The sequence below is a fragment of the Scyliorhinus canicula genome, chromosome 9 (assembly GCF_902713615.1).
Source record: "Scyliorhinus canicula chromosome 9, sScyCan1.1, whole genome shotgun sequence".
NCBI classification, from domain to species: Eukaryota; Metazoa; Chordata; class Chondrichthyes; order Carcharhiniformes; family Scyliorhinidae; genus Scyliorhinus; species Scyliorhinus canicula.
The window spans coordinates 195,664,916-195,682,754 of NC_052154.1; the positions used below are offsets into that span (position 1 = coordinate 195,664,916).

The following is a 17,839-nucleotide window of genomic DNA, read 5'->3' on the forward strand; positions in this document are numbered from 1 at the left end:
ATTTTCATAAGAACATAAGAACATAAGAACTAGGAGCAGGAGTAGGCCATCTGGCCCCTCGAGCCTGCTCCGCCATTCAATTAGATCATGGCTGATCTTTTGTGGACTCAGCTCCACTTTCCGGCCCGAACACCATAACCCTTAATCCCTTTATTCTTCAAAAAACTATCTATCTTTACCTTAAAAACATGTAATGAAGGAGCCTCAACTGCTTCACTGGGCAAGGAATTCCATAGATTCACAACCCTTTGGGTGAAGAAGTTCCTCCTAAATGTCTTCATGGAAGACTTTATCTGTATTTGTATGGAAGTGAGTTTGACCTCCCGGCCAGCAGAGGACGATGTGACCTCCCGGCTGGCAGGGGGTGATGTGACCTCCCTGCTGGCAGGAGGCGATGTGACCTCCTGGCTGGCAGGGGGCGATGTGACCTCCCGGCCGGCACGAGCCGATGTGACCTCCAGGCTGGCAGGGGCCTATGTGACCTCCCGGCTGGCAGGGGGCAATGCAACCTCCCAGCCGGCAGGGGGCGATGTGACCTCCCGGCAGGCAGGGGGCGATGTGACCTCCCAGTTGGCAGGGGGCGATGTGGCCTCCCAGTCGGCAGGAGGCGATGTGACTTCCAGGCTGGCAGGGGGCGATGTGACCTCCCAGTTGGCAGGGGGCAATGTGACCTCCCAGTTGGCAGGGGGCAATGTGACCTCCCAGTCGGCAGGGGGCGATGTGACCTCCCGGCAGGCAGGGGGCGATGTGACCTCCCAGTTGGCAGGGGGCGATGTGACCTCCCAGTCGGCAGGAGGCGATGTGACCTCCCGGCAGGCAGGGGGCGATGTGACCTCCCAGTCGGCAGGGGGCAATGTGACCTCCCAGTCGGCAGGGGGCGATGTGACCTCCCGGCCGGCAGGGGGCAATGTGACCTCCCAGTCGGCAGGGGGCGATGTGACCTCCCGGCTGGCAGGGGGCGATGTGACCTCCCGGCCGGCAGGGGGCGATGTGACCTCCCGGCCGGCAGGGGGCAATGTGACCTCCCAGTCGGCAGGGGGCGATGTGACCTCCCGGCCGGCAGGGGCGATGTGACCTCCCGGCCGGCAGGGGGCGATGTGACCTCCAGGCCGGCAGGGGGCGATGTGACCTCCCGGCCGGCAGGGGGCGATGTGACCTCCCGGCCGGCAGGGGGCGCGCTGGCGGGAGTTGGAGCCACCGGAAGTGAAAGGCAGCGAGCGGCGGGAGGTAATTCCGGCCGCCATTTGTCTCTGAGCTGAGGCCCCGCTCCCAGGGCCCGGTTGTTGCTGCCCCGCCCCGGGAGGCCCTGCTCCGGGCCCGGTTGTTGCTGCCCCGCCCCGGGAGGCCCTGCTCCGGGCCCGGTTGTTGCTGCCCCGCCCCGGGCCCAGTTTTGCTGCCCCGCCCCGGGCCCGGTTGTTGCTGCCCCGCTCCGGGCCCGGTTTTGCTGCCCCGCTCCGGGCCCGGTTGTTGCTGCCGCGCTCCGGGAGGGCCGCCCGCTCCCAGGCCCCGCTCCGCCCGGACATGGAGGCCTCGGCGCGGATGCGCTTTAACTGCCTGCTGAATGAGATCTCCCGCGGGCTGTCGGCCCAGAACCTGGAGGCGCTGAAGTTTCTGTGTAAGGATGAGATCGGCAGGAGGAAGCTGGAGACCATCGACAGCGGCACCAAACTCTTCCAGCAGCTGGAGGAGCTCAACCTGCTGTCCCCCCAGCACACCGACACTCTGGCCACACTCCTCGCCGAGGCCCAGCGCCCCGACCTCCAGCTCAAACTGACCGACTTCCAAACCCACAGCCTCCAGCTGCCCGTCTCTGAGGTGGGAGCGCAGCCAGGTAATGGGGGCTTCACAGCGAGGGCTTCACCCCTCACAGCGGGGGCTTCACTCCCCTCACAGGGGGGGCTTCACCCCCCTCACAGGGGGGGGCTTCACCCCTCACAGCGGGGGCTTCACTCCCCTCACAGGGGGGGGGCTTCACTCCCCTCACGGGGGGGGCTTCACTCCCCTCACAGGGGGGGCTTCACTCTCCTCACAGGGGGGGCTTCACTCCCCTCACAGGGGGGGCTTCACTCCCCTCACAGGGGGGGCTTCACTCCCCTCACAGGGGGGGGGCTTCACTCCCCTCACAGGGGGGGCTTCACTCCCCTCACAGGGGGGGGGCTTCACTCCCCTCACGGGGGGGGCTTCACTCCCCTCACGGGGGGGGGTGGGCTTCACTCCCCTCACGGGGGGGGGGCTTCACTCCCCTCACGGGGGGGGGGCTTCACTCCCCTCACAGCCTGTCCGGGGAGGCTGGTACGGGAATCGAACCGTGCTGCTGGCCTGCTTGGTCTGCTTTAAAGGCCAGCGATTTAGCTGAGTGAGCTAAACCAGCCCCTGATGTATATGTCACCTCTCAAACACGAGGTCCAGGATTCAACTCTCGTTCCACGGCTTGACCAAAAAAGTTAAGGCTGACACTCCACTGCAGTACTGAGGGAGAGCTACACTGTTGGAGGCGCTGTCTTCTGGTTGAGATCTTAAACCGAGGCCGCATTGTCTGCTTGGGTACATGTAGAACCATAGAATTCCTACAATGTAGAAGGGGACCAATTGGCCCATCGTTTCTGCACTGTCCCTCTGAAAGAGCACCCCAAAGTAGGCCTGTCCCCATAGCCTCACCTAACCTGCACATCCCTGGACCCAGCGGGGATATTTGGCATGGCCAATCCACCTAACCTGAGCATCTTTGTACTGTGGGAGGGAAATCCATCGAGACACTGGGAGAAAGTGGAAGGTCCTCACTGACAGTCACTCAAAATCGGAATCGAACCTGGGTCTCTGGAGCTGTGAGGTAGCAGTGACGACCACTGTGCCACCATTTAAAAGATGCTGTGGTCCTAATTTGAAGAAGAATCAGGGGGCTGGTATTTTTCCCCCTCGATCAAAGTCTCAAACCAAAATTAGCTAGTTGTTATCACATTGCTGTTTTCAGGAGCTTGCTGTCTGTAGATTGGCTGCTGCATTTCCTGCATTATAACAGTGACTACACTTCAAAAAGCACTTCATCGACTGCAAAGTCCTTTTGAGACATTGCTGGTTGTGAAAAGCACTACATGAATGCAAGTCTCGTTGTCTTATTGTGTTCACAAATATCCTGTGAAGCGACCTTAGGCATTTTGCTAATATATAACTGCAAATTGTTGTGATGAACAGGATAAGACTCTGAGGAGGGATTCTTGTTGCATTTTGTTGTGAAATTGAGCCTTGGCTCTCTCCACTGCTTTGCACCAGTGCCAATCTTGCAGGCGAATGAGAAGCTGTCACCTAGTGCTAAGTTTGAATTCATCACTTTTCTTTCAAAACTGAGCTTCATTTTAACTATTCATTTTTTTCGAGCAGGTTTGGACAATGCTTTTGACGTAATTTGTAATGAGATTGGAAGAGATTGGCGGATGCTGGCCAGGAAACTTGGGCATAACGAGGCACTGCTTCAGCAGATTGAATATAAACATCCACGCAACCTGCGGGAACAGATCCATGAGGCTCTGAAAGAATGGCAAATCACAAAAGGAAAAGAAGCTACTGTGGACGCACTGATAGCAACTCTAAGGAGCTGTAAATTTAACTTGGTGGCAGATTCTTTGACAGAAAAGATATACAAAGCTGGTTGACTTTCAATCTGAGAACACAGACTATTGTATGTCACGAAAATCCAGAGCAAATATTTCAGTCCCTTTTGAAATGTAAAGTTGTTGCTTCTCCTGGTGACCTTTTCTTAATTCTGTAATCACTGTTGAGCTTTTGTCAGCCATCACCTTAAGACTGTTGGTGTTTCGTTGAGAATGGCCGAATATTTCAGGTTGCCAGCGGCATTCGGAATTCAAAGGCTTGCTGTGTATTCATCTGAAGAGGGCTGCATTCATTCTATAGCTTTGTTGCAGTGGTGGACACCCGAGTTAACCTGGCGGAATGTGAATTGGGTGTCAGGACCCATAGTGCCTCTGGTGCAAAGAAGCGTGACTGCCTCCTCCAGGCCAGGCTCTGATCTGCATGTTCAGGCTTGTGCAGCAAGATTGGTGAAAGGCAAAAGCCTTTCATCACAGGCTGATAGTGTGAATGCACCCCCTCAGGCTTAAAACTCCGTTTGGAACAATGTTTCTAAAGCTGTTTCCGAATATTGTGGGCACAAATAGCAACGATAAACTTTGGGTTTGTCTTGGGGCACTTTTTTTTTCAAACCAAATTATTAATATTTTTAAATAAATTGTGGAAGATTTTATTTCCTTAATAAATCATTCCTTGAACTATTTTAGTTTTTTATCCCTGCTGATCAGAGCTTCCATGTGACATCCATGAGGATATCAATGATGTAAACTGATCATACAAACCATTTGTACCTGATTGCTAAGGTGATAAATTGAAAAGATCGAATCACGAGGCATATTGATTTTAACTGACTTCAAGATCTCTTAAATCAGGTCTGTTACGAGTTTCCAACAAATGTAAGGCGCTGCCTGTGCTTTGAAAATGAAATGAAAATCGCTTATTGTCACAAGTAGGCTTCAATTAAGTTACTATGAAAAGCCCCTAGTCGCCACATTCCAGTGCCTGTTCCGGGAGGCTGGAACGGGAATTGAACCGTGCTGCTGGCCTGCCTCGGTCTGCTTTAAAAGCCAGCCAGAACTGTGACTCACCAAGATCAGATGCATGTGTACTCAATAGATATATTTTCTCTCCATATCTTCTCAACAGCTAGTTTTCGTTTCCAGCCAGGAATAGGCCTGTGGATGCTGGTCTGGACAAGGCTGTTTCTATTGAAAGGCTTTGCATCCTTTCTTTCCAGGGGATTGCTGCAGTGACGACCAACACACGTGTGTTTTCTTCTCAAATTGGAGGGAACTTGCATTTCCATAGCACTTCTCGTGATTTCAATTGCTTTACAGCATTTTAATTACTTTTCAAATTTAGTCCCTGTTTTTTATAGCCAACTGCAGCAAACCATTTGTGTATGGCCAGCTGGTGCAAACCACTATGAGATAACACCCAGCCCAATCTGTTTTGGAGTGTTAGTTAAGAGATGAATATTGGCCGTGGCATTTAGAGAGCTCGCCTGCTCTTTTTCAAAAAGTGGCCCAGGGGTTTTCAAATCCAGCTGGGCGAGCGAGAGTCCGAAGAACGCTGTTTAACATCTCATCGAAAAGACATGGATTTCAATCAAGGCAGTCCAGATTCGGGGCAGCACGGTGGCATAGTGGTTAGCATAAATGCTTCACAGCTCCAGGGTCCCAGGTTCGATTCCCGGCTGGGTCACTGTCTGTGTGGAGTCTGCACATCCCGTGTGTGCGTGGGTTTCCTCCGGATGCTCCGGTTTCCTCCCACAGTCCAAAGATGTGCGGGTTAGGTGGATTGGCCATGCTAAATTGCCCGTAGTGTCCTAAAAAGTAAGGTTAAGGGGGGGGTTGTTGGGTTATGGGTATAGGGTGGATACGTGGGTTTGAGTAGGGTGATCATTGCTCGGCACAACATCGAGGGCCGAAGGGCCTGTTCTGTGCTGTATTGTTCTATGTTCTATTATACAACTGGAAATATTCAGCGGGTCAAGGCAGCATCTGTGGAGAGAGAAACTGAGTTAGAATCTCAGATCGATGACCGAATCAGAACTGGAAAATATTGCCGATGTAAATTTTTTTAGGCAAGTACACAAGGGAGAGAAAAGCAAAAGAGAAGATCTGTCATCCGGTAGAAGGCAGCGGCAATTAAATGTCGAGGGAATAATCGGGCAAGTCACACCTCCTTATGATGTCACCTGATCATCACTAGCCATCTTAGCACTTACTAATGTCAATTTCTTAAGAGAGAGTTCCAGAAAATGCTACAATGAATGTGGTCCCCTTATAAAGGTATGAATTATAACATGCCTTTACTGAGCATGATATTTTATACATGCAGTATTTGTTACTTGGTATCCTCCTATTTATGGAGCTAAAGTGATCAAACGGTTTCTGACTGAGCAGATGCAAAAAAAGTGGTTGGGTTTGTTAAATCGCCATGAAAACATTTGCCTGAGCTTTCTGGACTTCAGTAAAAGGAGCCTGAGAGAGGATTGCCAGTGATCTAGAGTCCAATGATCGATCCCAGAGCTCTACAGACAAAAAAGCACTTTAAAGAATGAGTGTTCCCTTTGGCATTACAATTGTTAAACTGAGGTCCTTACAACTAAATTACAAACCTAAGACGCAGCCAAAGACATGATTCATTTTTATTACACAAGATTTGGCCAGTCAATTGACAGTTGAAACCGAAGTGCAAGATCTGGCTGCTTGCATCACATGCATGCCCGCGCTCCCCAACCACCTACGCATTTAATCGTTCAAATTCTTTCACAGTATAAATGCTCAGTCTCTACAGCCGGCTGTAGCTGTAACATTGTGTCCAATTCTTGGCACTGCACTTCAGGAAGCATGTGATGGTTTTGGAGAGAATATGGAAGGGATTTGCCAAAATCGTTCTAGGGAAGAGGAATTACTGTTACATGGATAGACCAGAGGAGCTGAGGTAGTTCTCCTTCGAGATAGACCAGAGGAGCTGAGGTGGTTCTTCGAGATAGACCAGAGGAGCTGAGCTGGTTCTCCTTCGAGCAAAGAAGGCTAAAAGATTTGATCAACTGGTTTTAAATAGAACAATCGAAGAGAAAATCTCTGGTGGCTCAAGGGTCAAGGGCACAAATTTAAGATTATCGGCAAAAGGGCCTGTGATAATGAGAGGAACATTCTTTTAATGTAATGAGTGGTTAGGATTTGCAATGTGCTGCCTGATGGATGAAAATTCAGCCTTCAGAAGGAAAATTGATGCATACGTGAAGAAAAAGCGGAGGGAATGGGGCTAACTGGCATTGCTTCTCGAAAGAACGGGTACGGACTCGGTATGTCAGACAGTGTACTTTAGTGCTGTATCATTGTTTGATTCTGTAGGATTGCCCCACGATATCTCTGTATTTTGCTCACCCATATTCTTCAGTCCACTAGCTCCAAAACTTTTCTGCAGCCTCCTTTTGCCCCAACATTGATGGCAATCAAGTACCTTGGCCTCGATTTTTGGAACTCATTCGAAAATCCATGGACTCCTTCTGTCTCCAAGTGAAAACATTCTCAAAGTCTATATTTTTGTCAAGGGTTTAGGTCGATCCTCTTGCAATCTCAATGACTCCTTGCCTATTTGCATTTGTGAAGTGCCTGGCCATGTTATCTGCTATTGAAAGCGCTATGTCCTGTCCGTGTGCAGTTTGCACATTCTCCCTGTGTCTGCGTGGGTCTCAACCCAACAACACAAAGATATACAGATAAGGTGGATTGGCCATGCTAAATTGCCCCTTAATTGGAAAAGAAATGAATTGGGAGCTTTAAATATATAAAAAAAGAAAGCACAATGAAAATACTAACTTTTTGTGGTCTAACCCAGTGGTGTGCCAGGCCCTTTTCTAAATGGATTAGGCATCATGGACCCCTATCCAAATTATAATACAATAAACATCTCGCGTTTCTATTGCTGAATGGAAAGTCCATCAGTTTTGTGTTAAATAAGCTTGTATCAAATTATGCCGGGGCTGTCTGATGTGATTCACAATATGAAAACTTTTAGCTTCCCTTCAGATAAGGTAAATCTCCAGGTTCAATGACATTCCTGTTGAATATTTCACTGCACTTCCCTATTCTCCCTGGAATGGGATTAGGCCCAATGGCCGTGACTGGGAGTACAGACAGCATGTCCGGTATAATCCTCCATCGTTCACAGTACAGCTGCCAAATGTTTCCGGGCTTCCCTTCCTCCCTCTCTGTGGTTTGCTGACTAGACTGTGCTGGAATATCACTAACATGCTGCCTGGTGTGTGACATTTCTGCCATTGGTCCACCAATAGCTGTGCTTGTGCCTGAGCAGTGTCATCACAGCAGTGGGTTCCATCTATGTTATTTGGGAGATCCTGGAACGTTTTGATGTGCCCTAGTGGGAGCTCAAATGCCTCGATGCCAACAGTCACAAACCTACAGCTGAGGTCAGTTGATTCAGCACAGACGCGCTCCCTTCTGAGGCTGAATGTTCAATCAATCACCGTATTAACTGGCCAAGCCATCAGAAGGGCACCTGTTTTTCCTCTGCTAATAAAGATTTTGTACTCACCGAAGCGATGTTCGTTCTGGAGGATGGAACAGTTTTTCACATATTTAACAATATCTTTTGGACTTGCAAGTGGAGGATGTCAGTGATTGAGATCTGAACTTTGGGCTGAAGTGTTGGGTGTTGAGCACCTCCTCCATCACAGTGACATTGTCTTGCCCTGCACCAGCCACCCTCTCATCTATTTGAGTGATCAACATCATTTTCTGTCAATTAGTGCTGAATTATAAATAAATTTACACGATCCACCACTGGTAACAGGCTTGAGCTCTACAGATCCTGTTTTCATGGTTAGAAAAAAGACAAATATATATATAATTTTGAAAATGCCAATAAAGATTTTTTTAAAAAGAAAATAGGCATATTCATTCAAGCTCATTTCTGCAAGAGAATGGATAAACCGGTGTGAATCCCAGGCTCTGGACCTCCCTCCCTATCTCCGCACCTCTCAGGTATCCAGCTGCCCTACTAGCCCATATGTGGCATGATGGAAGCAGTTTTAGCTCAGTTGTCAGGACAGCTGGTTTGTGATGCAGAGCGAAGCCAGCAGAGTGGGTTCAATTCATATACCGCTGGGGTTATTCATGCAGGCCCCGCCTTCTCAACCTTGCCCATCGCCTGAGGTGTGTTGACCCTCGGATTAAATCACCACCAGTCAGCCCTCCTCGAAGGGCAAAGCCGCCTATGGTCATCTGGGACAATGGTGACTACTTAATGTGACTTGGTGTCAACATTTGTTAATCCAGTAAGGTGACCTGGAGCGTTTTACTACTTTAAAGGTGGGTTATTTTCCTCTTTTTAAAAATAAGAATTTCTGCTTGTCTCAATTGTTTTTATACATGACTTGGGGGCGGCATAGTGGTGCAGTGATTAGCACTGCTGCCTCAGCTCCAGGCATCCGGGTTCAATTCCGGCCTCCGATGACTGTGCAGAGTTTGCAGATTCTTCCCGTGTCTGTGTGGGTTTCCTCCGGGTGCCCGAGTTTCCTCCCACAAACCAAAGATGTGTAGATTAGGTGGATTATCCACGATCAATTGCCCTTAGTGTGCAAAACGGTTAGGTAGGGTTATGGGGATGAGGTGGGGGTTTAAGTAGGATGCTCTTTCCAAGGGCCGGTGCAGACTTGATGGGCCAAATGGCCTGCTTCCGCGCTGTCAATTCTATGTGTAATGTCCCATGTGTAATGGGTTGTTTCGTGCTGTGGTTTATTTTTCAATTGACATTAGTTTGCGCCACAGATTGACTCATCCAACGATGCTATGTAGGCGTCAATGATTCAATGCCACTGCTGTACACAATGCTGGCCCCATCTCCATCCAGCACACACCGCTGGCCCCATCTCCATCCAGCACACACTGCTGCTCCCATCTCCATCCAGCACACATTGCTGGTCCCATCTCTATCCAGCACACACTGCTGCTCCCATCTCCATCCAGCACACACTGCTGGCCCCATCTCCATCCAGCACACACTGCTGGCCCCATCTCCATCCAGCACACACTGCTGCTCCCATCTCCATCCAGCATACATTGCTGGTCCCATCTCTATCCAGCACACACTGCTGCTCCCATCTCCATCCAGCACACACTGCTGGCCCCATCTCCATCCAGCACACACTGCTGGCCCCATCTCCATCCAGCACACACTGCTGCTCCCATCTCCATCCAGCACACACTGCTGGCCCCATCTCCATCCAGCACACCCTGCTGGCCCCATCTCCATCCATCACACCCTGCTGGCCCCATCTCCATCCAGCACACACTGCTGGCCCCATCTCCATCCAGCACACACTGCTGGCCCCATCTCCATCCAGCACACCCTGCTGGCCCCATCTCCATCCATCACACCCTGCTGGCCCCATCTCCATCCAGCACACACCGCTGGCCCCATCTCCATCCAGCACACACTGCTGCTCCCATCTCCATCCAGCACACATTGCTGGTCCCATCTCTATCCAGCACACACTGCTGCTCCCATCTCCATCCAGCACACACTGCTGGCCCCATCTCCATCCAGCACACACTGCTGCTCCCATCTCCATCCAGCATACATTGCTGGTCCCATCTCTATCCAGCACACACTGCTGCTCCCATCTCCATCCAGCACACACTGCTGGCCCCATCTCCATCCAGCACACACTGCTGGCCCCATCTCCATCCAGCACACACTGCTGCTCCCATCTCCATCCAGCACACACTGCTGGCCCCATCTCCATCCAGCACACCCTGCTGGCCCCATCTCCATCCAGCACACCCTGCTGGCCCCATCTCCATCCAGCACACACTGCTGGCCCCATCTCCATCCAGCACACACTGCTGGCCCCATCTCCATCCAGCACACCCTGCTGGCCCCATCTCCATCCATCACACCCTGCTGGCCCCATCTCCATCCAGCACACACTGCTGGCCCCATCTCCATCCAGCACACACTGCTGGCCCCATCTCCATCCAGCACACACTGCTGCTCCCATCTCCATCCAGCACACACTGCTGGCCCCATCTCCATCCAGCACACCCTGCTGGCCCCATCTCCATCCATCACACCCTGCTGGCCCCATCTCCATCCAGCACACACTGCTGGCCCCATCTCCATCCAGCACACACTGCTGGCCCCATCTCCATCCAGCACACACTGCTGGCCCCATCTCCATCCAGCACACACTGCTGGTCCCATCTCCATCCAGCACACACTGCTGCTCCCATCTCCATCCAGCACACACTGCTGGCCCCATCTCCATCCAGCACACACTGCTGGCCCCAACTCCATCCAGCACACACTGCTGGCCCCAACTCCATCCAGCACACACTGCTGGCCCCATCTCCATCCAGCACACACTGCTGGCCCCATCTCCATCCAGCACACCCTGCTGGCCCCATCTCCATCCAGCACACACTGCTGGTCCCATCTCCATCCAGCACACCCTGCTGCTCCCATCTCCATCCAGCACACCCTGCTGCTCCCATCTCCATCCAGCACACTCTGCTGGCCCCATCTCCATCCAGCACACACTGCTGCTCCCATCTCCATCCAGCACACACTGCTGGCCCCATCTCCATCCAGCACACACTGCTGGCCCCATCTCCATCCAGCACACACTGCTGGCCCCATCTCCATCCAGCACACCCTGCTGGCCCCATCTCCATCCAGCACACACTGCTGGCCCCAACTCCATCCAGCACACACTGCTGGCCCCAACTCCATCCAGCACACACTGCTGGCCCCATCTCCATCCAGCACACACTGCTGGCCCCATCTCCATCCAGCACACACTGCTGGCCCCATCTCCATCCAGCACACCCTGCTGGCCCCATCTCTATCCAGCACACACTGCTGGCCCCATCTCTATCCAGCACACACTGCTGGCCCCATCCTGGCCCCATCTCCATCCAGCACACACTGCTGGCCCCATCTCCATCCAGCACACACTGCTGGCCCCATCTCCATCCAGCACACACTGCTGGCCCCATCTCCATCCAGCACACACTGCTGGCCCCAACTCCATCCAGCACACACTGCTGCTCCCATCTCCATCCAGCACACCCTGCTGCTCCCATCTCCATCCAGCACACACTGCTGGCCCCATCGCTATCCAGCACACTCTGCTGGCCCCATCTCCATCCAGCACACACTGCTGGCCCCATCTCCATCCAGCACACACTGCTGGCCCCATCTCCATCCAGCACACCCTGCTGGCCCCATCTCCATCCAGCACACACTGCTGGCCCCAACTCCATCCAGCACACCCTGCTGGCCCCATCTCCATCCAGCACACCCTGCTGGCCCCATCTCCATCCAGCACACACTGCTGGCCCCATCTCCATCCAGCACACACTGCTGCTCCCATCTCCATCCAGCACACCCTGCTGGCCCCATCTCCATCCAGCACACACTGCTGGCCCCAACTCCATCCAGCACACACTGCTGGCCCCAACTCCATCCAGCACACACTGCTGGCCCCATCTCCATCCAGCACACACTGCTGGCCCCATCTCCATCCAGCACACACTGCTGGCCCCATCTCCATCCAGCACACCCTGCTGGCCCCATCTCTATCCAGCACACACTGCTGGCCCCATCTCTATCCAGCACACACTGCTGGCCCCATCCTGGCCCCATCTCCATCCAGCACACACTGCTGGCCCCATCTCCATCCAGCACACACTGCTGGCCCCATCTCCATCCAGCACACACTGCTGGCCCCATCTCCATCCAGCACACCCTGCTGGCCCCAACTCCATCCAGCACACACTGCTGGCCCCAACTCCATCCAGCACACACTGCTGCTCCCATCTCTATCCAGCACACACTGCTGCTCCCATCTCCATCCAGCACACACTGCTGGCCCCATCTCCATCCAGCACACACTGCTGGCCCCATCTCCATCCAGCACACACTGCTGCTCCCATCTCCATCTAGCACACCCTGCTGGCCCCGTCTCCATCCAGCACACACTGCTGGTCCCATCTCCATCCAGCACACACTGCTGGCCCCATCTCCATCCAGCACACCCTGCTGCTCCCATCTCCATCCAGCACACCCTGCTGCTCCCATCTCCATCCAGCACACTCTGCTGGCCCCATCTCCATCCAGCACACACTGCTGCTCCCATCTCCATCCAGCACACACTGCTGGCCCCAACTCCATCCAGCACACACTGCTGGCCCCAACTCCATCCAGCACACACTGCTGGCCCCATCTCCATCCAGCACACACTGCTGGCCCCATCTCCATCCAGCACACACTGCTGGCCCCATCTCCATCCAGCACACCCTGCTGGCCCCATCTCTATCCAGCACACACTGCTGGCCCCATCTCCATCCAGCACACCCTGCTGGCCCCATCTCCATCCAGCACACACTGCTGCTCCCATCTCCATCCAGCACACACTGCTGGCCCCATCGCTATCCAGCACACTCTGCTGGCCCCATCTCCATCCAGCACACACTGCTGGCCCCATCTCCATCCAGCACACACTGCTGGCCCCATCTCCATCCAGCACACCCTGCTGGCCCCATCTCCATCCAGCACACACTGCTGGCCCCAACTCCATCCAGCACACCCTGCTGGCCCCATCTCCATCCAGCACACCCTGCTGGCCCCATCTCCATCCAGCACACACTGCTGGCCCCATCTCCATCCAGCACACACTGCTGCTCCCATCTCCATCCAGCACACCCTGCTGGCCCCATCTCCATCCAGCACACACTGCTGGCCCCAACTCCATCCAGCACACACTGCTGGCCCCAACTCCATCCAGCACACACTGCTGGCCCCATCTCCATCCAGCACACACTGCTGGCCCCATCTCCATCCAGCACACACTGCTGGCCCCATCTCCATCCAGCACACCCTGCTGGCCCCATCTCTATCCAGCACACACTGCTGGCCCCATCTCTATCCAGCACACACTGCTGGCCCCATCCTGGCCCCATCTCCATCCAGCACACACTGCTGGCCCCATCTCCATCCAGCACACACTGCTGGCCCCATCTCCATCCAGCACACACTGCTGGCCCCATCTCCATCCAGCACACCCTGCTGGCCCCAACTCCATCCAGCACACACTGCTGGCCCCAACTCCATCCAGCACACACTGCTGCTCCCATCTCCATCTAGCACACCCTGCTGGCCCCGTCTCCATCCAGCACACACTGCTGGTCCCATCTCCATCCAGCACACACTGCTGGCCCCATCTCCATCCAGCACACCCTGCTGCTCCCATCTCCATCCAGCACACCCTGCTGCTCCCATCTCCATCCAGCACACTCTGCTGCTCCCATCTCCATCCAGCACACCCTGCTGGCCCCATCTCTATCCAGCACACACTGCTGGCCCCATCTCTATCCAGCACACACTGCTGGCCCCATCTCTATCCAGCACACACTGCTGGCCCCATCCTGGCCCCATCTCCATCCAGCACACATTATTAGGGTAGGCTTTCGACCAACATTTCTATCTTGTGCTTGCAGCGGAGACAGTTTCTGCTGGTAGACTGATTGTGCTTGCTACTAGTATTTGCACCTTTTGTATATATCCTGAGTGGGTTAACGCATCCCTGGTCTTACAATTCCCCCTTCATGGTAGAGAATTTTAAATGAGAAATGCCTGCTACTTTTTCCAGTCTCCAAAAGGTGATAAATGCTACAACATCAGGACATTACGATCATGCTAAAGTAGATTTATTTTGAGGTGAGTTAATGGCAGAAAAGTGTTATAAAATGCAAAGTTATTAATTGTACAAATCTTCAGAAAATAATTAAGATGACACTGGTTCACAAGGGAATAAATCTAATTTTCCAAAATGTATTCCTCCCTGAGGCTGTTCTTCCATCACACAGTGACAATGCAGATGTTCACTGATTATTGCAGTGTTCCGTACCATTCACAGCTCATCAGATATGGAAGCAGTTGGTGCCTGCATACAGCAAGGTCTGAACTGTGTTCCGCTTGGGCTGAATAAGTGACCAGTGATGCTCATGCCAGGCAATGATCTCTCCAGCAAATGAAAATCCAACCATTCTCCCTTGACGTTCAATGGCATTACCATTGCTGCAACCCCCCCCCCCCATCAACGTCCTCGGAGATACCATTGACCAGTAACAACTGGACAAGCCATATAAATACCGTGGCTCCAAGAGAAGATCAGAAGTTCGATACTCTGCAGTGAGTAACTCTCCAAAGAGTCCAAGTCACAAGGCTCCACTTGCCTAAATGAGTGCAGCTCCAACAACACCCAAAATGCTCAACACCAGGGGGGTCACGTGATATAAGCGTGGTAGAGGCTGTGTTTTTGTGAGTTCTGACTCTGCTCACCTTGCAAAATCCTACCAACTGTCCTGGCTTGAGATAATTCACACCGCTTTAACCTGTGATTGCCCCTCTCTCTGGCTCTGTAAAGACTGCAAATGCTCGCATTCAAAGTATCGTCTTGCATCTTTGACTTTGTCCATATCTATGTTTCTGGAACCTACCTCTTCATTCCCCTGAGGAAGGAGCAGTGCTCCGAAAGCTCGTGTTTGAAACAAACCTGTTGGACTTTAACCTGGTGTTGTAAGACTTCTTACTCTGCTCATCTTGTCATCCTTTATTTTATCCATGTGCACATTTCATATTTGTCCTTTTTTGGGATATATGCTCTGGATAAAGATCTGAGGGGCAGGTCTTTAGATCTCACTTTGAAGATTTGCAAGGCATCCATGGAGGCACTGGAGAGAATCCTTGTGTTCAATAAATCACTTTCGTAGTGAGGGCTCCAGTGTTACAAATCTTACGAATATTTTGTGTAGTTTCATAGAATATCACAGAATTTACAGTGCAGAAGGAGGCCATTCGGCCCATCGAGTCTGCACCAGCTCTTGGCAAGAGCACCCTACCCAAGGTCAACACCTTCCCCCTATACCCATAACCCAGTAACCCCACCCAACACTAAGGGCAATTTTGGACACTAAGGGCAATTTATCATGGCCAATCCACCTAACCTGCACATCTTTGGACTGTGGGAGGAAACCGGAGCACCCGGAGGAAACCCACACACACACGGGATGGATGTGCAGACTCCACACAGACAGTGACCCAAGCCGGTTTCTCAATGGTCTTCTCAGTCGTCCTTGACTTCATTATCGCAACTTGTGGCAATTTTGAGTGTGCGTCCACAATCACGAAGAACGTTTGTCCCTCCAGTGGACCAGCATAAATCAGTGTGTATTCTCTGCCATGGCTGTGTCAGCAATTCCCACGGATATAATGGTGGAATGTTCCTTGCACAAGATTGTGCATCTAACCCTGGCCACCAAAAATAATTGCCAATTCCTTCATTGTCACCACACCAGGATCAGTTGGTCAATGGCTACTACGTGGGCACGGGGGAATAATCTCACGGATTGCCCTCAATAGAACTCCATTCTGTACTATCAGCTCAAGTCTTCGTGCGATGTGGGGCTAGAGGTCTGGAGTTTTCCTATGAACATCTGACTGTTCCTTTTTGGACCAAGACCACCATTTTCCCCATCACTGGATTGGTTCTTGTATATCTTTGAACTTGAGATGGAGTCACAGTTACGCTATCCACGAGGAAGAAATACAAAATTTTACCGGAATGTTCTTCAGGGTCATGTTTGACTTGGAGCGGCAATCGTGATAAAGCATCAACATTTTCATGCTGCTCTGACTTGCAATATTGGATATTGTAAGTGTGTGCCGACAATATCAATGACCATCTTTGCAATCTGCTGGCTGCTAAAGAAGGTAAACCTTTATCCACCCAAATATTGTACTCAAGGGTCAATGATCGGTCGAAAAAGTAAAATGACGCCCATAAAGTTTTGTTTTCAATATTTTTATTCTTTTTCACATTTTCTCCTAAATGTGCACCCACCAACAATAAACAATAATCAGTAACGAATCTACCATCCTCCCACCAAACCCCAAACATTAGCCCGCATAATAACATAAACAAATGACATAAAGGAATCAGGAATCACCCATAGTCACCATTAACACAAACAGTTCCCTTTCCCCCAACTCTCCCACCCACCCCCCCAACTAATGTTTGATGTTATCCAGTTCTTGAAAGTGCATAATGAATAATGCCCATGAATTGTAGAACCCCTCCATCCTACCCCTCAGTTCAAACTTGACCTTCTCAAGAGTCAAGTATTCCAACAGGTCCCCCCGCCACGCCATGCACAGGGTGGAGAGGTTGCTCTCCATCCCATCAGGATCCGCCTACAGGCGATCAACGAGGCTAAGGCTACAACATCTGCCTCCGCACCCGTTTCCAACCCCGGCTGGTCTGACATCCCGAATATGGCCTCCCGAGGGCCCGGGTCCAGTTTCACGTGCACCACTTTAGAGATTACCCTAAAAACCTCCTTCCAGTAATCCTCCAGTTTTGGACAGGACCAAAACATATGAACATGATTAGCAGGTGGGGCCCACAAAGTGCTCACACACATCTTTTACCCCTTCAAAGAATTGGCTCATCCTCGCCTTTGTGAGGTGTGCTCTACATACCACCTTCAGCTGTATCAGCCCCACCTCGCGCACAAAGTGGAGGCGTTCACTCTCTGGAGCACCTCACACCACAACCCCTCCTCCATACCCTCTCCCAACTCTTCCTCCCACTTTGCTTTGATCCCTTCCAGCGGTGCCTTCTCCTCTTCCAAAATAGTTCCGTAAACCGCCAACACTACCCCCTTCTCCAGTTCCCCTAACATCAGCACCACCTCCAGCAATGTGGAGGCCGGTTCCACCAGGAAGCTCTGTATCTCTTTTCTGGCAAAGTCTTGAACCTGCATGTATCTAAACATTTCCCCCTGCTCCAGCCCATACTTTGCTTCCAGCTGCTTCGAGCCTGCAAACCGACCTCCAATAAATAAATCTTTCAGTGTCTTAGTCCCCACCTCCTCCCATTTCCGAAAATTTCCATCCCACTTTCCTGGCTCAGATCTGTGGTTCCCCCGAATCGGCCTTTCCCTTGACCCTGCCCCCAACCCAAAGTGTTGGCGAAACTGCCTCCAAATTCTCAATGAAGCTATTATTACCGGACTCCCTGAGTATTTCCCCGGGGCCATTGGGAGCGAGCTGTTGTTAGCGCCTTCAATCCCGACCCCCTGCACAAACTCTCCTCCATTATGACCCACTGGAAATCAACCCCTCTGACCCAGCTCCGCACCTTCTCCACATTCGC

General features: G+C 52.1%; 1 protein-coding gene across 1 annotated transcript; it reads left to right on the forward strand.

The window, feature by feature from the left end:
- The first annotated feature begins 1,395 nt into the window (after positions 1–1,395).
- fadd (Fas (tnfrsf6)-associated via death domain) lies at positions 1,396–4,410 on the forward strand. Its single transcript, XM_038808414.1, has 2 exons — positions 1,396–1,831; positions 3,379–4,410. The coding sequence occupies exons 1-2, from the start codon at positions 1,522–1,524 to the stop codon at positions 3,648–3,650; spliced, it is 582 nt and encodes a 193-aa protein (XP_038664342.1). The 5' UTR covers positions 1,396–1,521; the 3' UTR covers positions 3,651–4,410.
- Positions 4,411–17,839: the final 13,429 nt, after the last annotated feature.

Bases quoted from the DNA above. Each gene is read 5' to 3' on its own strand.
- fadd (XM_038808414.1), top strand. From the start codon at position 1,522: ATGGAGGCCTCGGCGCGGATGCGCTTTAACTGCCTGCTGAATGAGATC. The intron at 1,832-3,378 runs GTAATGGGGGCT...TTTTTCGAGCAG, and splicing joins TGAGGTGGGAGCGCAGCCAG to GTTTGGACAATGCTTTTGAC.